This window comes from Ovis aries, chromosome 15, assembly GCF_016772045.2.
Source record: "Ovis aries strain OAR_USU_Benz2616 breed Rambouillet chromosome 15, ARS-UI_Ramb_v3.0, whole genome shotgun sequence".
Lineage (NCBI taxonomy): Eukaryota > Metazoa > Chordata > Mammalia > Artiodactyla > Bovidae > Ovis > Ovis aries.
This window is the reverse complement of record NC_056068.1, coordinates 46019518-46046623: the sequence shown is the minus strand read 5'-3', so window position 1 is coordinate 46046623 and position 27106 is coordinate 46019518. Positions and strand designations below refer to the sequence as shown.

The window sequence follows — 27106 nt, the reverse complement described above, 5'->3', positions numbered from 1 at the left end:
CTTTAGCATCATTCCTTCCAAAGAAATCCCAGGGCTGATCTCCTTCAGAATGGACTGGTTGGATGTCCTTGCAGTCCAAGGGACTCTCAACAGTCTTCTCCAACACCACAGTTCAAAAGCATCAATTCTTCAGCGCTCAGCCTTCTTCACAGTCCAACGCTCACATCCATACATGACCACAGGAAAAACCATAGCCTTGACTAGACGGACCTTAGTCGGCAAAGTAATGTCTCTGCTTTTGAATATGTTATCTAGGTTGATCATAACTTTTCTTCCAAGGAGTAAGCGTCTTTTAATTTCATGGCTGCAGTCACCATCTACAGTGATTTTGGAGAGCCCAAAATTAAGTCTGACACTGTTTCCACTGTTTCCACATCTATTTCCCATGAAGTGATGGGACCGGATGCCATGATCTTCGTTTTCTGAATGTTGAGCTTTAAGCCAACTTTTCCACTCTCCTCTTTCACTTTCATCAAGAGGCTTTTTAGTTCCTCTTCACTTTCTGCCATAAGGGTGGTGTCATCTGCATATCTGAGGTTATTGGTATTTCTCCCAGCAATCTTGATTCCAGCTTGTGGTCTTCAGTTCAGTTCAGTTCAGTCACTCAGTCGTGTCTGACTCTTTACAACCCCATGAATCACAGCACACCAGGCCTCCCTGTCCATCACCAACTCCTGGAGTTCACTCAGGCTCACGTCCACTGAGTCAGTGATGCCATCCAGCCATCTCATCCTCTGTCGTCGACTTCTCCTCCTGCCCCCAACCCCTCCCAGCATCAGAGTCTTTTCCAATGAGTTAATTCTTCTCATGAAGTGACCAAAGTACTGGAGTTTCAGCTTTAGCATCATTCCTTCCAAAGAAATCCCAGGGCCGATCTCCTCCAGAATGGACTGGTTGGATCTCCTTGTAGTCCAAGGGACTCTCAACAGTCTTCTCCAACACCACAGTTCAAAGCATCAATTCTTCGGCGCTCAGCCTTCTTCACAGTCCAACTCTCACATCCATACACGACCACAGGAAAAACCATAGCCTTGACTAGATGGATCTTAGTCCGCAAAGTAATGTCTCTGCTTTTGAATATACTATCTAGGTTGGATCATAACTTTTCTTCGAAGGAGTAAGTGACTTTTAATTTCATGGCTGCAGTCACCATCTGCAGTGATTTTGGAGCCCCCCCAAAATAAAGTCTGACACTGTTTCCACTGTTTCCATTGATTTCCCGTGAAGTGATGGGACCGGATGTCATGATCTTCGTTTTCTGAATGTTGAGCTTTAAACCAACTTTTTCACTCTCCTCTTTCACTTTCATCAAGAGGCTTTTTAGTTCGTCTTCACTTTCTGCCATAAGGGTGGTGCCATCTGCATATGTGAGGTGATTGTTATTTCTCCCAGCAATCTTGATTCCAGCTTGTGTTTCTTCCAGTACAGCGTTTCTCATGATGTTTTCTGCATATAAGTTAAATAAGCAGGGTGACAATATATCGCCTTGACGTACTCCTTTTCCTATTTGGAACCAGTCTGTTGTTCCATGTCCAGTTGTAACTGTTGCTTCCTGACCTGCATACAGATTTCTCAAGAGGCAGTTTAGATGGTCTGGTATTCCCATTTCTTTCAGAATTTTGCACAGTTTATTGTGACCACACAGTCAAAGGCTTTGGCATAGTCAATAAAGCAGAAATATGTGATTTCTGGAACTCTCTTGCTTTTTCCATGATCCTTGAAAAACTAAAAATAGAACTAAAATGTGACCCAGCAATCCCACTACTGGGCAGTTACCCAAAGAAAACTATATTTCAAAAAGACACATGTTCATTGCAGCACCATTTACAATAACCAGGATATGGAAACAACCTAAATGTCCATCAACAGAGAAATGGATAAAGTAGAAGTGGTACATATATACAATGGAACATTACTCAGTCATAGAAAGGAACGAAATTGGGTCATTGGTAGAGAGGTGGATGGACCTAGAGACTTTTATACAGAGTGAATTAAGTCAAAAAAAGAAAAACAAATATCATATATTAATGCATATATGTGGAATTAGAAAGAATTGCCATAGATGATCTTATTTATAAAGCAGAAATAGTGACACAGATGTAGAGAACAAATACATAGATAGGTATCAAGGGGGAGAGGAGGACGGGATGAACTGGGAGGTTGGGACAGACATATACATACTATGTATAAAATAGATAACAAATGAGAGCCTACTGTATAGCACAGGAAACTGTATGCAGTGCTCTGTGGTGACCTAAATGGGAAGGAAATCCAAAAAGAGAGGATATATGTATTTGTATAGCTGATTCAGTTTGCTGTACAGTAGTAACTAACACAATATTATGAAGGAAATATACTTAATGAAAACTTTAAAAATTCCAGTTAGCTCAATACACCACAAGGTGGTATAGGTGAGGATACTCTGTGTGTGTTTATGTTTCATGGTAATGAGAATAAAAATGTACCAAGCTGGTAAAAATTTATTTTTGAATGTGACATAAAAAATGAAAGTTAGTAATGACATTAAAGGGTGATTCCTTTCTCTGTGTGTGTGTGCATGCTCAGTCATGCCCAACTTTTTGTGACCACATGTAATGTAGTCCCGCAGGCTTCTCTGTCCATCATCCTAACTAATGAGATCATAAAATGAAATAAAGAAATCTCAATTGGTATCATAAAAGTAGGCAAAAAAGCTTCAAAAGAAGAAATTATGGGTACATATAAATAAGTGACAGGAATAAGTCCAATTTTTCACCCTTATGTATATGCTAGTAGAACTGTGTGTAAACACACATCAAGACTTATCCACCAGAATGTTCACAGCACCACTATTCATAAAAGTAAAAAACTGGAAACCATCCTGGTGTCCTTTCACAGTCACATGGTAAATAAAAGTGACACATTCATACAATAATAAAAATAATATCATGGTGATACACAACAATATGGGTAAATCTCACATTTTCAAGTTTTGAAACAAGCCAGATAGAAAAGAATATGTATAATATGATTCCGTATACAGAAAGATAAATACCTGCCAAATGAATTTGTAATATCACAAGTCTGAGTAATGACTAGTGTAAACTGTTAGGAAGTAGAGAGATTAATGATAAGAAATAGCTAAGAGTATGAGAGATTGTTCTGGAATATGGACAGTGTTCTAATACTCCATCTGGGCATGCTTATGTGGTCAATTTGGGATACTTCATTAAACTATAAATACTGGTAGACTCTAATCTCATGATCTTCCATATGGTTTGAGACATCATTGGTCAGTGGAGGAAGAAACAAAGAGACCAGAAGAAAAGACCAAAGCAGTCTTTGTTCCATGCCAGGAGGACTGTCAAGTTAATCTGTGTTGTTCCTAATCAGGGTAAAGTCACAGGCACATGTTTTATGGTTATTGGGCTCAAATCTTTCATAGTCACATAAACAGAAAGCAGAGAATCTCAGACCTTCTATGGAAATCCCCTGAGAACCTGTTTGTTTTCCAGGTTTCCTAAAAACCCTGAACATGGTCGGTCTGAGGCAGATTTGAGGGTACAGCTGGACAGGACTAGAGGAAGACTTGTGGTTCTTTAGGATAAGAGTCAGGCCACTGAGAAATGGAGATTTTCAGAGACTAGAAGGTAAATTTAGGCTTATTATTAAATGACTTGTCCCGGGTAAAAAGGAGAGCATAATTCTTTGTTTAATTTCCTGTTGTCTAAGAAAAACACAGATAAAGTTATGTGGACATATATGTGATAGGAAAATAACTTGTATTCAGATAACTTGTATTCAGAGATCTGAGACATCCCCTAACTCAAAGTTTCCTTTCTATTACACCTCAGGTTTTTAAAGAGGAAGACTGTGGAGAATAGGCCTCTCAGCCATATTTAGCAGAAATTCAGTAGAAGGGATATAGTTGATGACACAGATGTTATAAAAGTTCAGATATTGGTTCATTTTTCTAATCTATATTGCTCTCTAGCTTGTTAAAGTTCATGAATACTATTAATTCCAACTTGCTGAGATTGTCAGGAAGCTTTGAGCTACTCAAACTCAAAATGTCTTCTCTCAGAAATAGGAATTTTTTGGACCCTTTTGTCCTAAGGAAATTGCACATGTATATGTGGTCTGGGTGTGTATGTAAAAAAGAAAGAGGTCAATACATTGTCTCATTTTAAGACTTGCATACAGCTACCAAGAACAAGATGGTATTAATGAAGACAGATATAAGTCCATGGAAATGGAAGAGTACAGAGGATCTAGAAATACACTCATATGTATATGCTACAGCGATTTGCAAAGAAGAGTGGAAAATCTATTCAACAAACGGTGCTAGGACAGTTAGATATCCATGTGGAAAAAGCTGACCATTGACCCTGCTTTATACCACACCCAAAATAGCTCATCACACCACACCCAAAATAACTCAAAATAGACCAAAACTTAAATGTAAAAATCAACCTATTAAACTTCTGAATGAAAGAAGAGTGAAAAATATTAATATTCATGTCCTTGCAGTGGGCAAAACTTTCTTAGGACACTAAAATCATGAGCCATAAAAAAACTGATCAACTAGAGAATCAAAAGGAAAAATTTGGCTCTCTGAAAATTACATTAAGTCAATTAAAGGTCTAACTAAAGAAAGGAAGAAGATATTTTCACTGAATATATCAGACAAAAAACTGGTATCCAAATTATATAAAGACTCTTACAGTTCAATAATATGTAAGAGAATGTAGTAAGAATAGGGCAAAGTGTTTGAGTAGCTGATTTCATTAAAGAAGATGTTGAGTGGTGAGTAAGTGCATGAAAAGATGGTCAACATCATTAGTCATTAGGGAAATTCAAATTAAAACTGCAATGAAAAAACACAACAAACTCATTAGAAAGGCTACAATTAAGAAGACTGACAATATCAAGTGTCAGAGAGGATATAGAGCAGCTAGAACAGCCTCACTATTGGTAGTAACCATTTCAGAAACTTGTTAGGCACCTGTGAAACATGCACACACCATGTGACTCAGACATTTCACTTCTAGATTTCTATCCAAGAGAATTAAAAGTTTTGCCCAAACAATGATTTGTGTATAGATGTACATAGTAGATTTTTGCATAATAGTTAAAAACTGAAAATACTCAAAATGTCCATAAATAGATAGATATTGGGTTGGCCAAAAAGATCTTTTGGGTTTTTGTGTAACATGCCCTGAATGAACTTCCTGGCCAATCCAATAGCTAAATGAAATATGCTCTACAAAAAAATACTGCTTAATAATAGAAACAGATAACTACTCATACAAGCAACAACATGGTTGAATTTAAAATTTATTATGCTGTCTGAAAGAAGGCAACAATGAAAGAATACTTATTGTATTATTCCATTTATATAAAATGCAAACTAATTTATAGTAAGCCAAAGCATATCTGGTTGCCCGGGACTGGAGCAGAGGGAGGAATAGACTGCAAAGGGGCACTGTAAATTTTGGGGGATCATGAAAATATTTTCTGTCTTGATCATGGGAATGGTTTCAAGGGTTTAGTGGTCTCAACTTGGCAAAATTCATCAAAATATTTACCTTAAGTGGATGCGTTTTTTTGTGCATAGGTCATTTCTCAATGAAATTGACATAAAAATAAGAAAATAATTTTAAACTAGGATGGAGGAAGCCACATATTTCCATCTTTTGTGAGACCTTTCAAGTGCAAGAACATAGGCTTATTTATGTGGGAGTATATACTTAACACTTAGACATGACTTCCGTGAGACCATTTTATTCCTATATTCTAATTTGCTTTTAGACTAGTGAGGCTTCTGGGAGCATTGTAAAACCACAAAACAAGAGAAGATCTTTTCCTTTTCCTTGGTTTTTATATTTTTGTCTTCATGTACCTAGCGATTAGTAGCAAATGCCCTAGCTACAGTTGAAACCTGAGGAATTGTCTTGAGGACAGAAAGAAACTGAACTGGGACCTGAACCAGGAGCAGCCAAGTGTGTAGAGGATGTTTTTAGATAACTGAGGAGACTGAAGAAAAAGTTGAATCCCTGGGGGCCCAAGGGAATGTGAAACCAGCATGGGAACAGCCTAGGACAGAGTTGTACTTCTTACCAGCAAGTGAGACCCTTGAGGTGGAACATAAGTACATCCCGGCTTGCACCCAGTAACTTGTTTAAACCTCTTTCTGCCTTTGTTTTCTCAATGCATCCATTCTATTGCCATCTTCCCAGTGTCTCAGGCCCCAAGAGTCTAGTTTGATTCTTCTTCATTGTCTTCTTCACTTCCCACAATCAAACACCTCATCTTCATAAGTTTACATGTAATTTACACTTACTGGTCTACTCCTAAGTGCCAGGCACTTTTTGAGACAATGGGGATAGAGAGATAAATACGAAAAAGGCTGAGTAGGTCCTTTGAACCAACAGTCCAGAAGCATTGAGAGGGGTCTATGAATGCAGGAAAGATTACATCAAAGAGAGCATTAGTTGAGGCTCCTCTCACATTTGGTGACGTCCCTTTCCATTTCTACAGAGTGTAGAAGCTATGCGGTCAGAACTTCCTCATCTTCAAAGATTGTCACCTTCAAATTAAGACTCTATTATCCATTCTTGTGTTCTTCCCTCTGGTCCCTAAGGAAGAGGCATCCCTAACCTCACTGCAATACTAACCCTGTCCTCTAAATCCTGCTGCTACTCGCTTCCCTTTGGCTTTTTCTTTCTTTCTTATTCTTATTCTTGGGTGTCAAATATCTGAATATTTTACTTTTGTGGTTGCTTCACTTTGGATAAGAAAACACACATATTCCCATTTTGTTTAAATATAGAGTGGATCTTGCCTCCTCCATAAGCTTTTCTTTATATTTTTTTATTGCCAGATTTCTCTAAAAGGAATTTCAAATTTAGCACTTCTGGCTCAGTAAATGTTTGTTGATGAAATAAATAGCTGAATGCATCCTATCCACTTATTATTATTTAGTTTTACTTCTGCCCTCACCTTTTTCTAGAAAAAGTTCACTAGAAACCTGATATTCACATTCTAATTATCCAGTCCAGGGAGCCTTTCCAGCTTTCTATCCTGTTAAATCTGGGGGCTCCTCTTTGTGGACCATCTCTCCTCCCTTGTACCCATCATGATAATGTACCTTTGAGTGAAGGAGATCATACAAGTACTGCTGATTGGAAGTTTGGTAAATATTTTTTAAATGTCAGCATTTATCTCACACATATTTATTGAGGGCTTTCAGCATGCTGGGAAATGTTTTAGGTACTAGTGTTGACTAATGAATAAGGCAGGTTAGATCCCTGCCTCTGCAGTGTTTACCTCTACCTGAGGGAAGCAGACCATAAACTTCAAAATATTTGAAGAAGGAAAATAATTTCAGGTTAAGTGTTAGCAAAGGAACAATCAGATAATTGGATGGAGAGTAACCTGAGACTGCTTTTGATCATGTAGTTAGAATATGTGTTCAGAGTCTGCTGCTAATTGTGAGCTGCTTTAGGCTCTTTATGCAGTGTCTAGCCTTTTCCAGTTTCTAGCAAATATCATGATCCACCAGTGACACCATTGGGTATTTATCTAAAGGAAAAGAAAATGCTAATTTGAGAAGATCCTCCCCATCCCTGGCCAGGTTTGTTCCAGCATTATTTACAATAACCAAAATTGAAAGCAACATAAATGTCCTTTGATGGATGGATGGATAAAGAAAGTTGGTCCATTTCTAATGGAATATTATTCAGCAAAAAAAAAAAAAAAAAAAAGAGAGAGAGAGAGAAAGAGAAATAAATCCTGCCATTTGTGACAACATGGTTTGACCTTGAGGGCTTTATGTTAAGTAAAATGTCAGACAAAGATAAATACCATATGATCTCACTTACATATGGAAGCTAAGATAAAACATAACATAACCAAACACGAGCTAAATGATACAGAGAACAGATGGGTGGTTTCCAGAGGGTGGGGGAGAGGGACGGAAAACGGGTGAAGGAGGTACAAAGGCTGACATTTCCAGTTATAAAGGAGTGAGTCCTGGGAATGTTATGTGCAGCATGATGACTGTAGTGGATAGTACACTATTGTGACTTGAAAGTTTCGAAGAAGACCTTAAATTTTTTCATCATAAGGAAAAGTAAAGTATAACTGTGTGGTGATGGATGTTCCCTAGGCTTGCTATGGGTTATCATTTTGCAATATATACACATATATGGAGTCATGTTGCACAGCTTAACTAATACTATATGTGAATTATATCTCAATAAAAAAAGAGAAAAGTAACAAAATGTTAGCTTGCCTCTTAAACTCCACCTCCTACTGTAGATTTTACTGTTTCTGTAGCTCCTCCGTGGACTTGGATTTATGGTGTTGAATGGCTTATCCAGTTAGAAACTTATTTTGAATTCCTAACTCTGGCCTTATTATTCCATTTTGATGGGCAAATGGTGATGTGGGCACCTTTTATTTCTTGGAAGCCATTTTTTTCCTACTTCTTCACCTAAACTACGTCCCTATTAGTTACCTACTAAATGCCGGGCATTAGTTTGTGCTATTTGACTGCTCTGTATAAGAAGCTCTCGAATCTGTATATCTTTCCTTGTATGTTCACCTTTCACAGTGCATCCTGAAACTCATAGGTAAGTCATTTACTTGTTTACAAAACTGGAAAATCCTCATTGGTTTATGATATGATCAAATTACTTGGTCTTAGCATTCAATCCCCCTCACAATCTGGCAACAATCAACCCAGTCACCCCTTTTTTTCTTTGAAATGAAGTGAAATGAAGTCGCTCAGTTGCGTCCGACTCTTTGTGACTCCAGGGGCTGCAGCCTTCCAGGCTCCTCTGTCCATGGGATTATCCAGGCAAGAGTACTGGAGTGGGTTGCCATTTCCTTCTCCAGAGGATCTTCCCGACCTAATGATTGAACCTGGGTCTCCAGCATTGTAGGCTGACGCTTTACCGTCTGAGCCTTCTGTTATAATATTACTTCTCTCTTATGATTTGGTTATCTGGCTGCAAAGCAGTTGGCATCTTAGCTCCCCCACTGGGGATCAAATCTCAAAAAGCCAAGTCTTAACCACTGGACTGCCAGGGAAGTCCCAACCTAATTCTTTTTACAACCACTCTTTTTCCTTTTCTGAACTTCTAGTTCAATTTCTTCCCTTAAAAGCTGTACTCTGTCATCTTTCCTCAGTCTCAGAGTTTTGTTAACCCTGTATGTTGAGGTGAGGCAGAATATGCCACCTCCACATCTGCCACTTTGACATGTGGATTGTTCTGAGCAGAAGGCAATTAAGACCCAGCAGACTCAGGAAAAGCCTTTTTTACCTCTCCTTGAACTGCCTAAAAGAATTATATAGAGGGCCTGTGCCAGAAAGTCTTGGAGACGGGAATGGCAACCCACCCCAGTATTCTTGCCTGGAGAACTCCATGGACAGAGGAGACTGGTGGGCTACAGTCCGTGGGGCAGCAAAGAGTTGGAGTGACTGAGCGACTAACATTGTACAAGAAAGTGCTATTACCAGAGACAGCTTTTTTTTGTCAGAAAGACATATTTGCACGGCATTGCAAACATTTGCTTAACAATCATTTGCTCACCAATCATTTGCTCTTCCCATCTGCTTAACTGTCCCCCTCCTCTTTGAAGCCCCAGACCCCTACTGCCTCCTCCTTAGCGTGAGATGGTATATATGCCTCAATTGCCAGACCATCTTTGAGTCTTGGTGGGGATTCTGTAAGTATGTAATTAAAGTTAACTTTGTCCTGTTAATCTGTTTAATATCAATACAAATATTAGATCAGCAAAATATTATATTAGATGAGCATTTCCCAGGATCCTATACTGCTAACCTAATTCTCCTTATTTGTGAAACCTGCCTTTACTCTTCCAGGTCCAGTTAGTTCCCTTCTTCTCTATATTTACCATAGCACCTCTTAGTCACATGAGTCATAATAAAGTAAACTTTTCATGAGTCCTTTGCTCTTGGAAAGCAGTGATGGTTAAAAGAAATCCGTACAACCTTTTGTGTTCTGAGAATTAACTTACTGCAAAGAGCCCCTGTTTTGCATATGACTTTGGTAGGACTCATTTATGTGTTCCCCTATTACTTATAAGAGGCCAGACACACACCCAATTTTTAAAGATTAACTGTTTTTCTTTCTCTCTTTATTGTTATACTGCAGATCTTTCTTGGTTACTTGTTTTAAATATACCATCAGACAAAGACCCTTAAAATTCCATTCTTTGCCTCATGAAACTTTCACTGAGCTGTTTGTCCCCCTGATCAATTGGAGTGTTTGAAACTAAACATTAATTAAACTTCTCTGCTTTTTAGCCCCCTTAAGGTTGACCCATCCTCGTTCTGATCCAGCATACAACCCCTCCTTAACGATCCCTCCTAAGAATAAAAATATTTCCTTTTATACACACTCTCTATTCTGTGTTCATTCTAGCCTGTTGACCCTTCCCTACAAAAGAAAATTGCTTTCTACCTTTCCTTTGAGATGCTTGCAGTTCTGTTTGAATTGTTTTCTCAATTACAATAGTCTCTTTCCCTTGATTGCAATAATCCTTTCAAATGAAGTCTCTTTTTATGCCAGTGTAGATTTATTTTTATTTGACAATAGAAGTTACCAAATTGTTTGTCTCTTTTGATAATGTGCTCCCTTTCCCTCAGATTTGGAGCTGTTTATTGGAACAATGAGAATGTTAGATTCATATTTGTGTTCTCATTGTGCCTTAATCTGCCTTGATCTCTGACTGTCCCTATTCCCGTTTCCATCAATTTCTGTTTTTATTTTACTCTCTGAATATGTTGTTGCAGCTCTCTGTCTACCCAATTCTCTCCTTTTCCTTCACTTACCTGCCTCCTTGAGGCCAAGCTCCTGTCTTCAGTTTGCTCCAGAGAGATGAGCAAGAAAGCAGAGCAGGTTCCTTCCCTGAGTCTGGCAGTTTGCTTTCTGAAATCTCCAGCCTAGACCTCAGCTCCTTCTGTGGTAAAACGGCAGGCAGGAAGTGAAAAACTGGTTTCACTTTGGTTTTTTTTTTTTTTAACCTCTTTTAAAAAGTCAGCTGATTTAAAGGAATCCTACCCATTTATTTATTTATTTATTCATTCATTTGTAATTGTGATTTTTATTTATTTATATAATTATGATTAGATAATTGTGATTTATAATTGTGTTTGCATTGTGATTCCTGGGTGTTAAGGTTATTGCAAATGGAAGACTAATGTTGGGGTGGGGGGAGCGGTGTGTGTGCATGTTTATTTATGGTGGCCTGGGGTGAACACCAGATAAAGAACATGGGAGAAACTGGATAGGGAAAAAATTTCAGAAAAGAGACAAGGGCACCTTAGAATGTCTTCCTCAGGAAACTTGCTTTAACTGCTTTACTGTTCTAGCTGTGTGATTGATTTGAAAATTAACAAAGTTTCAAAATTGTATTAGCTGATGTGGATGCTTCAACACTAACATGAGCTAAATTCTTAAAAGCATACTGTGTGTTTATAGGGAGAAAGAGAATTTTACTGTTCTCTAATGACTGAGCGACTGAACTGAACTGAACTGAACTGAATTTTATGTTAGAGCTTTTGTAATAGTTTAGTTGCTAAGTCGTGTCTGACTTTTGCAACCCCATAGACTGTAGCCTACCAGGCTCCCCTGTCCATGGGGATTCTCCAGGCAAGAATACTGCAGTGGGTTGCCATTTCCTTCTCCAGCGGATGTTCCCAACCAAGGAATTGAACCTAGGTCTCTTGCATTGCAGATGGATTCTTTGACTGCGCTACAAGGGAAGCAGAGCTTTTGAGTAATGTTAAAAATCTGCTTTCTGTTACACATCTCACGTAAAGCATTTTGTTTCATTGATTATTATCTTACCCCATGATTTAATTCATTATAATTTTGCTTGTAAACAGTACCACCTGCTCCATTGTTCCTCTGTTTCAAGCTGTATATGTCTGCACACGTCTTCTTGGTGGAGAACTTCATCCTCATTTCCCTAGGACCTCTAAAAATGCTTCCCATGTCATCTCGTATTTCCCGTTTCCACTCCCGGTGCCCCTGTCCGTCTCCCCTACACGGGCCTGGACTGAGCTGTCTGTGCTGCTCTCAGAGCCCTGACTCCACCTGCGATGCCCCGTCACAGTGTGTGCACTGTAGCTGCTGCTCGTCTGCCTCATTTCTCCCATCCCCCAGCCTCAAACATCCCACCTCCCTTTGTTCCTCCCAGCTGTGGGAGATCTGTCTTATTCATCTTTGTATCCCAAACGTAGTGCATGAACCATAAGAACAGAATATCATGATTGAATAAGAAAATGGTTGGTCTGTTTGAGCCTGTTTCTTCAGTAATTCATGAGAATATTAACAGGCATTTCAGTGAGTGACATGAAACACAAAGAAGGTATAAGAAGGGCTGGAGCGGTATCCTTCCATCACACTTCCCTTTTCCTGCTTTTATTTATTTATTTTTTAAAATTTTTATTTTTACTTTATTTTACTTTACAATACTGTATTGGTTTTGCCATACATTGAAATGAATCCACCACAGGTGTACATGAGTTCCCAAACATGAACCCCCCTCCCACCTTGCACCCCATATCATCTCTCTGGATCATCCCCGTGCACCAGCCCCAAGCATCCTGTATCCTGTATCGAACATAGACTGGCGATTCATTTCTTACATGATAGTATACATGTTTCAATGCCATTCTCCCAAATCATCCCACCCTCTCCCTCAGAGTCCAAAAGTCTGCTCTACCCATCTGTGTCTCTTTTGCTGTCTCTCATACAGGGTCATCATTACCATCTTTCTAAATTCCATATATATGTGTTAGTATACTGTACTGGTGTTTTTCTTTCTGGCTTAGTTCACTCCGTATAATCGGCTCCAGTTTCATCCATCTCATTAGAACTGATTCAAATGTATTCTTTTTAATGGCTGAGTAACAATTTCCTGCTTTTAGAATAGGAATAAAGTGTTTTCTAGTAGGCCAGAGTTTAAATGTCAGCCATTAGTTTGAGTCCAGGATCCAGCAGTTCCTAGCTATCTTTGCTTATGAGTGTGGAGAGGGTGCTCTAAGTAATGATGAGCAGTCGAGGAGTGGAATGAATTTGTGTCAGTAGCACCATCCACTCGCAGAATATTAATGAGGATAAAATGAGGTAGGTTAATCTCACCCAGTGCTTGGGCTAAAGTACATGTTCACATATGAATTCTTTTCCCCAGTGCACACTTTGTTTGATGATCAAATCTGTCAAAACAAGAAATATCAAGGGAGGTGTCTTTAGCTGCAGAGTCCCCTCCACTGCTCAGCCTGCACCTCTGAGTGTTTCTGTGTTCGTGCGTGTTTTTGTGTTCTTGTGCTGGGCTTTGTGTCAGTGCCCGTGTCTTCTCTATTGCTATGCTTTGGGTCTAGAGATCAGAGAGTCTGATGCACCTCAGATTCTCTCACAGAGTGAGTAAACTTTCTGTGTATGGTAAGATTTCAGTAATTATATAAATTAACGAAGGAGTAAAAGCAATCTCTTAAAATAAAATCAGATTTGAAACCAAGTTTATTTCACCACACATTTACTTCCCATTACTCCATGTCAACGCCCAATACAGGAAATAGACTTTTGCTCTCTTTTTCACTTTTCTCTCAGTTTCAGGAAATGTTTGTTTTTAACATGAACTTCAGTTAAATAACTAGAGAATGTTTTTGAAAGATGCTTTATCCAGGCTTTTTTGTTTCTTTTTTTATTGCCAGTTTTTAACTTAAGTTCTCTTTGAAAAATTATAGCCTTATTCTGAATAAACAGGAAAAAGGAAATCACCCAGTCCTCCACAGTGATACTAGAGAGAGCCGAGCATGCAGGACTGGAACTAGGGTGAGGCAAGAGAGGAGTTTAGGGTACAAGAGAACTTGAGCTTGAGAGAGATTTAAATTTTGTAGTCTGGGTGCCTCACTTGCTTCACCCTAATTTCAGCCCTTCTTTTAGCTTCAGCTAAAAATCCTGGCATGAACCAATCCATCTCTAACCCATTCATTACAGAGAAAAGGGCAGCTGAGATCACTGGGTCTCTCTTGTCTGACATTGCCCCCTGATTCTTTCCTTCTAATTGGATCTTCTTTGACTAAGAGAACATGTTCATTAAAGGACTCTGTTGGTCTCTTCTGAAATCAGGTGGGTGATACTTGTCAACAAAAAAGGGGTGGTGGTATTTTTCTTTTTCCCCTTTTATTCCTTTTGGCTAGTCAAATAATTAAAAGGCAATGGCACCCCACTCCAATACTCTTGCCTGAAAAATCCCATGGACAGAGGAGCCTAGTGGGCTGCAGTCCATGGGGTCGCTAAGAGTCGGACACGACTGAGCGAATTCACTTTCACTTTTCACTTTCATGCATTGGAGAAGGAAATGGCAACCCACTCCAGTGTTCTTGCCTGGAGAATCCCAGGGACGGCAGAACCTGGTGGGCTGCCGTCTATGGGGTCACACAGAGTCGGACATGACTGAAGTGACTCAGCAGCAGCAGCAGCAGCAGCAGCAGCAGCAGCAGCAGCAGCAGCAGCAGCAAGACATTCACAGTAGAAAATCAAGTTTAATATATATGTCTGGAGAATTAACATAGGCATGAGAAACTTGAAAGATAGTAAGGCAAGGTGATGTACATTTATAAATCATACTGGACTAAGGAGAAAGAGGTAGGAGTCTGGAACTTCAAAGGGAAGTAAAGTAATTCACAGGAAAACATAGAGATTTGATGTTTGTTAAACAAATGTTCGCTGGTCAATCTGGAGAGACTAGGACACAGAGAGAACTTTGATCAAACTGGCCTCGCTAAGTTCCTCCCTGTTTAGCCCACCTAGTCCATAGTTTACTATAGTTATATATAGTGTTGTATAGTTATCTTTAGTGGTATCTCCCTCCTGGAACAGGGTCTATAATCTGTTCCCTTAGGCAGTTAGGTAGAAGTTTAAAGTTTCTGAGTTTGGAACTTCCTTACCTTCAGGTTGAAATAATCTACACACCCAAGTGGCACATGTTGGGTCACTTGCACTGTTTTCCATCAAAAGAGAGGAAGAGGAAGAAAAAAATCAGACACCCTAGGTGTTTTAGGAAAAAAATCAAACAATATGCCTTTGGTTCAGTGTCAGATGTGTGTGGGGCTTTCCCTAAAACAAGCAATTCTGCAGCACTATCAGGGTGTCCTACAATTTACCTTGATTCTGACACTATGCATCTTTCTGAATGTACTTCAGGTCCCAAGTTTAAGGGCCCAGTCCCAGGAGACTGCCACTGGCTTCACATGTCAATTTCAGGCAGTAGATCCCCAGATTACCCTCAACTTCTGTATGACTTGGCTATAAATCAGAAGTTCCCGAAAGCTGCTTCTTCAGGATTGATGTGCTTGCTAGAGAAAATTCTAAAACTCAGGGAAGACTAATGTTTGCTAGTTTAGTAAAGAAGGTGATAAAGGATACAGATGAACAGACAAAGGAAGAGATACATAGGTTGAGGTCTGGGTGGCTTCTGTCCCTGTGGAGTAGGGATCCATCCCTCTCTTGGTATATGTGGATATGTTCACCAAACTGAAAGCCCTTCAAACCCCATGCTCTTGGGATTTTCTGTAGGCTTTCTCACATAGGATTTAACTATTATTAAGTTAATTTCTAGCCCCTCTCTGGAGAATGGGAAGTAGAGCCCTGAAAATATGAAACTTCTAATCATGGTTCTGTTTTTCTGGTGGCCATTTCCCATCCAGGGGCCCACCCAGACTTGCCTCATTAGAACCAAAGTGCTTCTACCATTCTTACTACTTAGGAATTTATAAGCATTTCAAGAACCCTGTTTTATGAATTGGACAAAGAACAACTATACATTTCTTATTATAAATACCTATATTACACAGGGAAAGACACAGAGGCATTGGATCCTGCCTTCAGTGGGCTTCTCCCTCTCCCTCTCAGGGCAGTGCCTAGCTGCAACCAGTAGGGCTTTGCTAGCCCTAGGTAGAGGTAGAAAGGAAGAGTGTCCTCTTCTCCTGTGAACTCTGAGATTTTCCTGCTTTTGCTCTCTGATCCTACTTCCAGTCTACTCCCTTTAGAAAACATGAATGTATAAGCAAATATTTAGGTGGCATTATCCTTGCAGATGACAGGGACATAAAAATTGGGGCTGATTTGTCAAGTTTAGGAATGGCTATCAGTACTAGTCTCCTTAAATGTGTGTATTTACATGGAAAGTGGACCCAAACTCCATTGTTGTTACCTTCTAATTATGCAAACTTTGGTCACTCATTTAATCTTTCTCCATTTTTCAGTAACTAAGTTGGACCCTGTAGGGCTTTCCCTAAACCATACTGCCCACCCTCCCATGTGCTCCATCTGCCTCTTCGTAGAAAGCTTTAATCTCCCAGGTCTCCCCTGAGTCACAAAAGGCTGGCTCAAGGCTTGATTTAAAGACTGTGAATTTGTAGTGACAAAAAATAGCAGCTGGAGCAGGAGAACTGGTAACAATTTAAACAATGGATCAGCTATATGGCAAAGTCACAGGATCTTTAGTTCCTTCCTGAAGCACATAGATAATGGTGTCTGATATATCTTCCTGAGTTGTTTTGCAAATACTATAAAACCTCCACCAGATGTAAGAAGTTAACCTCATGAACTATGAAAACATGGTCCCCAAACTGACTGGAGTCTGAGGGTTGATGGTATTAACCACTATGACACCAACTTATTATATCACCATCAACCAATCAGAGAATTATATACAAGGTGATCACACACCTGTGATTCTTTCTCTCACTTTGCCTTAAAAAAAAAAAAAAGCCTTTTCTGAAATCTACTGGGGAATCTGGACCGTTTGAGCCCGTATGACTCCTTGTATGGCCCTGTAATAAATGCAGCATGTTCTGTAGCTCAGCTGGTGAGGAATCTGCCTGCAATGTAGGGAGACCCCGGTTCGATACCTGGGTCAGGAAGATCCCCTGGAGAAATGAATGGCTACCCACTCCAGTATTCTGGCCTAGAGAATTCTATGGACTGTATAGTTCATGGGTATATTCACAAAGAGTAGGATAGGACCGAATGACTTTCACTTGCACTTTCCTTCACCAAAACTTTTTGTCAGTAGATTGGCTTTACTCAAGTTTATAAACGTTCAGTAACATTTCTTCTTGCTACTTTTCATTGTGTTGATGAAATGAGAATTCCAGGGCTTAGCCTGAGGTAGGGGCTCAGAATATTAATTCTTTCCATCTCTTCTTCCCATTCAAGTTCTGCCTAAAGGAATCTCCAGTGTAAACTCCATCTCAGCCTCAGACGGAGATACTGAAACTGATTGTGCAAAACTGAAGCTGTCTCAGACAGTAAAGCATCCACGTGCAGGGCAAAAGCCCTGGGTTCGAGCCCTGGGTCAGGAAGATCCCTGGAGAAGGGAAAGGCTACCTACACCAGTATTCCTACCTGGAGAATTCCATGGACAAAGGAGCCTGGCAGGCTACAGTCCATGGGGTTGCAAAGAGTTGGACATGACTGAGCGACTAACATTCACTTTCACACTATGTGAAACAGAAGATGGAATTCAAGGAATCTTCTACCACCAAGCCAAGGGGAGAACTTACTATGCCTTTCTAGACATTCAGATAGGTTTTATAATTGATCATATTGAATACTTTAGAATCTAGGGTAAATATACATCAATGTGAATCAAGAAGAGCATATGTAGGAAATTTACAGTCGTTGGGGATATAGGGTGGCCCCCGTTTCAGAAGAACCTGAGGGATTTTCAGAATAGCCAGGAAGAATGGAAAGGGAAATCATGTCAGAAGCTTAATTTAGAGTGTCCACCATGGAAGTGGTAAGAATAAACTTAGGGAAGAACCCCCAGTAATATGGGAGCAGTCGTGGATTTTGCTGGCTCTGAAAATGATTCAGTTGCATTCTAGCACTACTCATGAATATTGAAAACTTTAGAAGAGATGACTAATTACTAAAGGTATCCCTCAGGTTTGGGGTCAGATATGTGGGGGAAGCAGATCCAGGATTTTGGCTAATTTGGTCGAATACAGACTTGGAGTTGATGTAATTTGGGATACCACTTTAGGGGAATATTTTTGAACCCTCAAACTAATTATCCCAGACATGTTGGCATACTGGGATATCTATTCAATTCAAGCAAATCTTGTTGGTTCTACTATTAAAATATATCCTGGATTAGGCCACAGACCATGTGTAGCACTAAGCGCTATCCTAATACAGGCTGTTATCATCTCTTTCCTGAATTGTTGCAATAGTCTTCTAACTTATTCCCCTGAATTGTCATTGTCATTGTACTTTACCTCATCTTCTCTGTCTATTCACACAGTATGAACATTTTGATAGGAGAATGACCCTTTTAAATCGAAAGTAAGATGTCATTCCTCTGCTTAGAAATCTCCAAGAGATTCCCACCTCTCTCTTAGCAAAAGTAGCAAGTCCTACAATGTCCCAAAAGCCCTTATATCAGTTTCCTTTCTGACAAGCACAAAAAATGCTCGTTTTTTTTTTTTGGTGCTACAACTATATTGGCTTCTTTGTTAGACCTCACCTGCTTACATCTTTGGAGTCTGCTCTTGCTAAGTCTGAAAAAAATTTTTTTTTCTTTCCATCCCTTTCTTCAGAATTCTGGTCATATTTCACTGTACCTGGGAAAGTGTTTTCTGATGACCCTATATTAAATAGCAGTCTTGTATGCCCAGAACTCATTACCTTCTTTATTTTTCTATATTTTTTCTTCTTAGCATTTGCCACCATCTGACATAACACTTATGACCTAAATCAAATCCCTTATGATTATACAGTGGAAGTGACAAATAGATTCAAGGGATTATCTCTGATAGAGTGCCTGAGAACTATGGACAGAGGTTTGTGATATTGTACAGAAGGCAGTGATCAAGACCATCCCCAAGGAATAAAAATGCAAAAAGGCAAAATTGTTGTCTGAGGAGGCCATACAAATACCTGAGAAAAGAAGAGAAGCCAAAGGTAGAGGAGAAAAGGAAAGATATACCCATTTGAATGCAGAGTTCCAAAGAACAGCAAGGAGAGATCAGAAAGCCTTCCTAAGTGAGCAGGGCAAAGAAATAGAGGAAAACAATAGAATGGGAAAGACTAGAGATCTCTTCAAGAAAATTAGAGATACAAGGGAGCATTTCATGCAAAGATAGGCACAATAAAGGACAGAAACGGAATGGACCTAACAGAAGCTGAAAATATTGAGAAGAGCTGACAGGAATACACAGAAGAACTATACAAAAAAAACTTCATTACCCAGATAACCATGATGTTGTGATCACTCACCTAGAGCCAGACATCTTGGAGTGCGAAGTCAAGTAGGCCTTAGGAAGCATCACTGCAAACACAACTAGTGGAGGTGATGAAATTCCAATTGAACTATTTCAAATCCTAAAAGATGGTGCTATTGAAGTGCTGCACTCAATGTGCCAGCAAATTTGGAAAAAGCAGTGGCCATAGGACTGGAAAAGATCAGTTTTTATTCCAATCCCAAAGAAAGTCAATGCCAAAGAATGTTCAAGCTACCACACAATTGCACTCATCTGACACGCTAGCAAAGAAATGCTCAAAATTTTCCAAGCTAGGCTATAACAGTATATGAACTGAGACCTTCCAGATGTTCAAGCTGGATTTAGAAAAGGCAGAGGAACCAGAGATCAAATTGCCAACATTGGTTGAATCAAAGAAAAAGCAAGAGAATTCCAGAAAAACATCTACGTCTGCCTTATTGATTATGCCAAAGCCTTTGACTCTGTAGATCGCAACAAGCTGTGGAAAATTCTTTTAGAGATAGGAATACCAGACCACCTTACGTGCCTCCTAAGAAATCTGTACACAGGTCAAAAGCAACAGCTAGAACCAGATGTGGAACAACGAACTGGTTACAAATCGGGAAAGGAGTATGTCAAGGCTGTATATTGTAACCCTGATTATTTAACTTATGTGCAGAGTACGTCATGTGAAATGATGGGCTGGATGAAGCACAAGCTGGAATCAAGATTGTTGGGAAAATATGAATAGCCTCAGATGTGCAGATAACACCACCCTTATGGCAGAAAACAAAGAGGAACTAAAGAGTCTCTTGATGAAGATGAAAGAGGTGAGTGAAAAAGCTGGTTTAAAACTCAACATTCCAAAAACTAAAATCACAGCATCTGGTCCCATCACTTCATGGATATAGATGGAGAAAAATGGAAACAGTGACAGACTTTATATTTTTGGGCTCCAAAATCACTGCAGATGGTGACTGCAGCCATGAAATTAAAAGACACTTGCTCCTTAGAAGAAAACCTATGACCAACTCAGATAGCACATTAAAAAGCAGTGACATTACTTTGCCAACAAAGGTCCATCTAGTCAAAGCTATGGTTTGTCCAGTAGTCATGTATGGATGTGAGAGCTGGACTCAAGCTCAGCTCAAGAAAGCTGAGCACCAAAGAATTTATGCTTTTGAACTGTGGTGTTGGAGAAGACTCTTGAGAGTCCCTTGAACTGCAGGAAGATCAAACCAGTCTGTCCTAAAGGAAATCAGTCCTGAATATTCATTGGAAGTACTGATGCTGAAGCTGAAGCTCCAGTACTTGGCCACCTGATGCAAAGAACTGACTCCTTGGAAAAGAGCCTGATGCTGGGAAAGACTAAAGACAGGAGGAGAAGGGGACGACAGAGGCTGAGATGGTTGGATGGCATCACCAACTCGATGGACATGAGTTTGAGCCTATTCATCACCCAGCTGTCAAGGTGAGCCCCTCCTTTGCTTCTACCCACTGCTGTGGAAATACTTTCAGTTTTATTTCTTTCTCTCATTTTCCAGAAACAATAGTTTTTCTTCTTCTTTTTTTTTTTTTTAAATTTAGCAATGCCTTGGCAAGGATAGAAAACTTTTCCATATAAGGAAATATTGTCATGTACTATAGACTGTGTCTCAACTTCATTCTTGCAACAGAAGTTTAGTTTAGAAATAAACATTTCAGTACTGTTTTTATATCCTATGACTCTAGTTATAACTATAATGTTTAAAATGATAACGCAGCCTATAAAATTTTGGTTCATACATTTTCCTCTACAAAGGCTTAATTTAGAATATTATCTGGCATTTATCTTATGATACTGCAATATTTTATTACGTTGCCTGCTGAAAGGAGCCTAAAATCTTCAGCAGTTCTGATAAGTGAGAGCTAGAGCAGGTAAGGGTCTATGTTGTGAGAAATTCTCATTGAGATTAGAAGTGGGGTATGTGTAGGGGACAAGAATAAGTGGTAAAATGGTTAGAAAAGCATACAAGAGCATTTTCAGGGAGGAATAAGATCTCAGTCATAGGCCTTCAATTCTTGACTGATTTGGGAAACTTTTCTTATAGATTCCCTCTTAGTGCCTTTTCAGAAACCTCTGTAAACATCTGTTATGCCTTCAGTGACCATATTTCATGGTATCGTGAAACCAGCCTATACTGTCTTATGAGAAAATCGTTAAATGTTCAGGATTTTGTGAGAAAGTTATTAAGCACAGCCATTATGAAAAGTAAATAACATGGGAACACATCTGCAAATATGAAGGGATAAGTAAGTCCAGGGGTCCATCCTTCTACTGAAATAATAAACGAGGAAAAAGGCATCAGAATCTACTTTGTTGAAAATCTGGAAAACAATTAAAGGTTTATGTGTGCTGATCAAGAAAAGGCAACTTACAAATGGGAGGGGAGTGTTGTGGCACTTTTACTTGCCTTTGGGCCACCTTCCTCCCTTGCTTGAGAGTCATGAAGTTATAGGCCACATTCCCATTCTGAGACCTTTGTCCCTGCTTTCAAAAGGAAAGGAGCAGACCCCGATCTCAAAGATTGTGTTTGTCTACTTGGAGCCCTCTGGGGATTATTTGAAAGACTGAAGAAAGGCAGTTGGCTTTTGCTTTGGGCAGCACACAGCTCCATCAGAATGCAGCCAAGTGGAGGGCATTCCTTGCAAACAAGAAAGGTAAATAGACAACCCCTCCTATCTTGGGAGAGATGTTAAGGTGAGGTAAACCATAGACATGTTGAAAACTTGGCAAGAAAGATTGAGAAGAGACATTCTGTGGGGAAGTGGAACAGTAAAAAGTTCCCTATGTGTAGGATTTATATCTCTAAATGATCTTTAGTTTCAAGAGAAGCAGAAACTAAAGGCTAAGGCAGAATTGTAAAGGGCCTGGTTAAGCATTGAAGGATTTAGAAAAGGCACAAGAAACAGAAATCAAATTGCCAAGATCTGTTGGGGCATGAAAAAGCAAGAGAATTCCAGAAAAATAGCTACTTCTGCTTCACTGACTACACTAAAGCCTTTGCATGAATTGCAAAAACTGGAAAACTCTTAAAGCATTGGGAATACTAGACCGTCTTACCTATCTCCTAAGAAACTTGTATGCAAGTCAAGAACTAGTCATGGAGCAATGACCAGTTAGAACTGGTCATGGAACAATGGACTGGTTCCTAACTGGGAAAGGAGTATGTCAAGGCTGTATATTGTCACCTTGCTTATTTAACTTACATGCAGAGTACATCATGCAAAATGCCGGGCTGCATGAAGCACAAGCTGGAGTCAAGATGGACACAATAAAGAATAGAAATGGTATGGACCTAAAAGAAGCAGAAGATGTTAAGAAGAAGTGTCAAGAATACACAGAAGAACTATACTAAAAAGATCATCATGACCCAGATAATCACGATGGTGTGATCACTTACCTAGAGCCAGATATCCTGGAATGAGAAGTCAAGCGGGCGTTAGGAAGGATCACTGTGAATGAAGCATCACTGTGAACGAAGCTAGTGGAGGTGATGGAGTTCCAGTTGAGCTGTTTGAAATCCTAAAAGATGATGCTGTTAAAGTGCTGCACTCAATATGCCAGCAAATTTGGAAAACTCAGCAGAGGCCACAGGACTGGAAAAGGTCAGTTTTCATTCCAATCCCAAAGAAAAGGAATGTCAAAGAATGGGTGTGAGAGTCGGACCGTAAAGAAGGATGAACTCCAAAGAATTTATGCTTTTGAACTGTGGTGTTTGAGAAGACTCTTGAGCGTTCCTTGCACTGCAAGGAGATCCAACCAGTCCATCCTAAAGGAAATCAATCCTGAACATTCATTAGAAGGACTGATGCTGAAGCTGAAGCTCCAATACTTGGGCCATCTAATGCGAAGAGCTGACTCATTAGAAAAGACCCTGATTCTGGGAAGGATTGAAGGCAGAAGGAGAAGGGGACGACAGAGGACGAGATGGTTGGATGGCATCACCAACTCAATGGACATGAGTTTGAGCAAGCTCTGGGAGATGGTGATGGACAGGAAAGCCTCGCGTCCTGCTGTCCATGGGGTCGCAAAGAGGTGGACATGACTGAGTGACTGAACAACAAAGCATTGAAGGCATGCTGAACACTGAGCCAGTATGCAAAGAGGTGTTTTTTTCCTTGCTGTTGTTTGTTTGGGTATGTTTTTGTTTTGTCTCCAGGCAAAAAAACTCAAACAATGCATAAACTTATCATAAGATAAAGGACACATTTCTGAGAGCACATACCACTAATATTTTTACAGAAAAAGGTAGAAAAGTGCTAGACATATAGCCAAAACCCACAGGAACCAACGAAAACAAGCCCTGAGCGTGAGAAAGGTTATGATTTCAAGAGTTATCTTATTCTAAAATACAAAATGTTCAGCTTTCCACAAAAAATGTTAAAAACTTGCAAAGAAATAAAATAAAACCCATTCATAGAAAAATTAATAGAAACTATGAGTAATCAAGTCATAGAAGTTACTCAGAAAGGCCTTTAATTCAAGTGGCTTAAATATGCTCAAAATAGTAAAGGAAATCATGGACAAAAATTGTATAACTCCAGGGGAATGATATTCCTCAAACAGTGTACACCTCTAAAGAGATGCATTTTATGAAAAGGGACCAAACTAATTCTAGGTTAAAAATTACAATACCGGAAATGAATTCACTAAGAATTTCAACATCAGATTTGAGCAGTCAGTGGAAAATCAGAGAACTTGAAAACACGTCATTTAAAATTATCCAGTCTGAGGAACCTAAAGACAAGGGAATGAACGAAAATGAAGAGAGCCTATGAGATCTGTGAGACACCGTCAATAACAGAACATCAAATAATGCAAGTTTCATTAAGGAGAGAATAGAGAGAAAGGGATGTAAAGAATTTTGAAGAAACTATGACCAACAAGTCATACTTTGATTAAATACATGAATCTACACACTCAAGAAGCTCAGTGAATTTTAGAAAGGAAAAACACAAGAGATCCACACTGAGACATGTTCTAATAAAATTTTTAAGGGTCAGAGACAAAGGAAAAACCTTGAAAGCAGCAAAAGAGAACTGAATGTCCTATTTCATTAAGAAAAAGACTGGACATCTTAGCAGAAACCATGGAGGCCAGAAGGCAGTGAGATGACATATTTAAAGCACCTAAAGAAAGACAAAGCCCATAACTGTATACCTGGCAAAACTATCATTCAAAAATATAGGAGATGTTAAGACATTCCCAGATTAACAAATGCTGAGGGAATTCATCACTAGTAGATGTGTCCTGTTTGTTCACTCACTGAGTTGTGTCCGAGTCTTTGTGACCCTGTGGACTGCGGCCTTTCAGGCTTCCGTGTCCTTCACTATTTCCTGGAGTTTGCTCAAATCCATCTTCATTGAGTTGGTGATGCTAGATGTGTCCTATAGGAAATGCTAAAAAGAGTCCTTCAGGAGGAAATGAAAGGACACTAGACAGTAAGTGTCCTTTGAAGCCACGTGAAGAAATAACACAGGTAAAGGAATCTATAAGCCAGTAATAGTGTATTTTTCATTTGTGACTCCTTTTCCTTTCCCAGTTTGATCAAAAAGACAAATCATAAAATGATAATGATAAGCCTATGTTAAATGGGCACACAAAGTAGAAAGATGTAATTTGTGACACAATAACATAAAGGGGAGAGGGATGGAGCAATGAAGGATCAGAATCTTTACATTCCTATGGAAGTTCATATGATATTCTCAAAATAGATTGTTACATGTTTGTGAGGTTAATTGTAAGCTCCAGCACAACCAAGGCTAAAATAACTTTTAAATATGCAGAAAAATAAATTAGAAAGGAATCAAAATCATACACTACAAAAATACAAACAAAAAAGAAGGCAGTTAATGGTGACATTTAGGAACAAACCAGATATGAAACATATGAAAGGCAAAGCAAAATTGCAGAAATAAATGTTCATTATCAGTAATTATAAATGGATTAGACTCTTCTATTAGAAAGTAAATAGTCTCAGAATAGATTAAAAAGCAAAATGCTATTATATGCTGTCTAGAAAAGACTCATTTTATATCCAAGACAAATAGGTCAAAAGTAAAAGAATGGAAAAGGACATTCCAGGTAAATAGTTACTAAAAGAGAACTGAGATATCAGTGCTAAGATCAGATAAGTTAGACTCAGTTGAAAATTGTTACAAGAGGCAAGGAGGAACACTAAATATTGATTAAAATGTGAACCCATCAGGAAGACATAAACCTAGGAACCTAACAATAGAACTCTAACACATAGGAGGCAAAAATTGAGAAGTGAAAGCAGAAATATACAGTTCTAAAATAGTAGTAGGAGATTTCAATGTTGTACTTCCCATATGCAGAAACAGTTAGAAGACCAGTAGCAAATAGGGGAATTGAACAATACTCTAAACCAGCTATATCTGACAGACATAAACAGACACTCTCTCCAACCTCAGCTTAGTAGTGTTTCTGCTGAACAGATTTTCTCAAGAACTTTGTGGATCTTCTGTAAATGTCAGTGGGATTCACTCCTCTAGGCAAAAGCCACATTTATAGATAATGATAAAGTGAAAGTGAAGTCACTCAGTCGTGTCCGACTCTTTGTGACCCCGTGGATTATAGCCTACCAAGCTCCTCTGTCCATGGGATTCTCCAGGCAAGAATACTGGAGCGGGTTGCCAATTCCTTCTCCAGGGGATCTTCCCGACCCAAGGATTGAACCCAGGTTTCTCACATTGGAGGAAAACACTTTAACCTCTGAGTCACCAGGGAAGCCAAAAATTGTTACAATTTTTAGATAATGATAAGCTTATGTTAAATGGGCACACAAAGGATTTCCCTTTGCCAGAGAAACCCTACTAAGCTTTGCCCTCCTGCTGAAATAGTAGGAAATAGTACCCATAAGCTCACTAGAGGACTTCTAGTTTGGTTGATATCTGTGACGCAATCCTTATCCTCTTTTTTTGGGAGGATGTAGTTAAAATGATTTTTATTTATTTCTTTATTATTTTTAATTGGAGGATAATTGCTTTACAGTATTGTGTTGGTTTCTGCCATATATCAACATGAATCAGCCAAGTATACACAGGTCTCCTCCCTCTTGAACCTCCCTCCAACCTACCATCCCGCCCCTCTAGGCTGTCACATAGCACTGGGTTGAGCTCCCTGCTTCATATAGCAAATTCCCACTGGCTATCTATTTTACATATTGTAATGTGTGTTTCCATGATACTCTCTGAATTCATCTCAACCTCTCCTTCCCCTATTGTGTCCGCAAATCTATTCTCTATGTCTGTGTTTCCATTCAGTTCAGTACAGTTGCTCAGATGTGTCTGACTCTGCAACCCCATGGACTGCAAAACGCCAGGCGTCCCTGTCCATCACTAACTCCCGGAGCTTACTCAAACTCATGTCCATTGAGTTGGTGATGTTATCCAACCATCGCGTCCTCTGTCGTCCCCTTCTCCTCCCGCCTTCAATCTTTCCCAGCATCTGGGTCTTTTTCTGGGTCTTTTCCGAGGAATCAGTTCTTCGCATCAGGTGGCCAAAGTGTTGGAGTTTCAGCTTCAGCATTAGTCCTTCTAATGAATATTCAGGACTGGTTTCCTTTAGGATGGACTGGTTTCATCTCCTTGTAGGCCAAGGGACTCTCAGGAGTCTTCTCCAACACAACAATTCAAAACATCAATTCTTCAGTGCTCAGCTTTCTTGATAATCCAACTCTCACATCCATACATTACTACTGGAAAACCATAGCTTTGACTAGATGGACTTTTGTTGGCAAAGTAATGTCT

The 27106-nt window shown here is 39.4% G+C and overlaps 1 protein-coding gene across 7 annotated transcripts in view; it reads right to left on the bottom strand.

Annotated features, from left to right (window-relative positions):
- The window catches only part of MRPL17 (mitochondrial ribosomal protein L17), a 127065-nt gene that overhangs the window by 89642 nt on the left and 10317 nt on the right, over nucleotides 1-27106 (bottom strand). For 5 of the 7 annotated variants that reach the window (XM_060399971.1, XM_060399972.1, XM_060399969.1 and 2 more), the window contains exon 1: nucleotides 10844-10942. Coding sequence is in view for 2 of the 7 variants with exons in the window: in XM_060399974.1 (XP_060255957.1) it covers nucleotides 10844-10971 (128 nt within the window). In the remaining 5 variants the exon portion in view is untranslated. Of the gene's footprint in view, nucleotides 1-10843; nucleotides 10972-27106 lie in introns of those variants that run through there. The other 2 variants (XM_060399974.1, XM_060399973.1) reach the window with 1 other exon arrangement.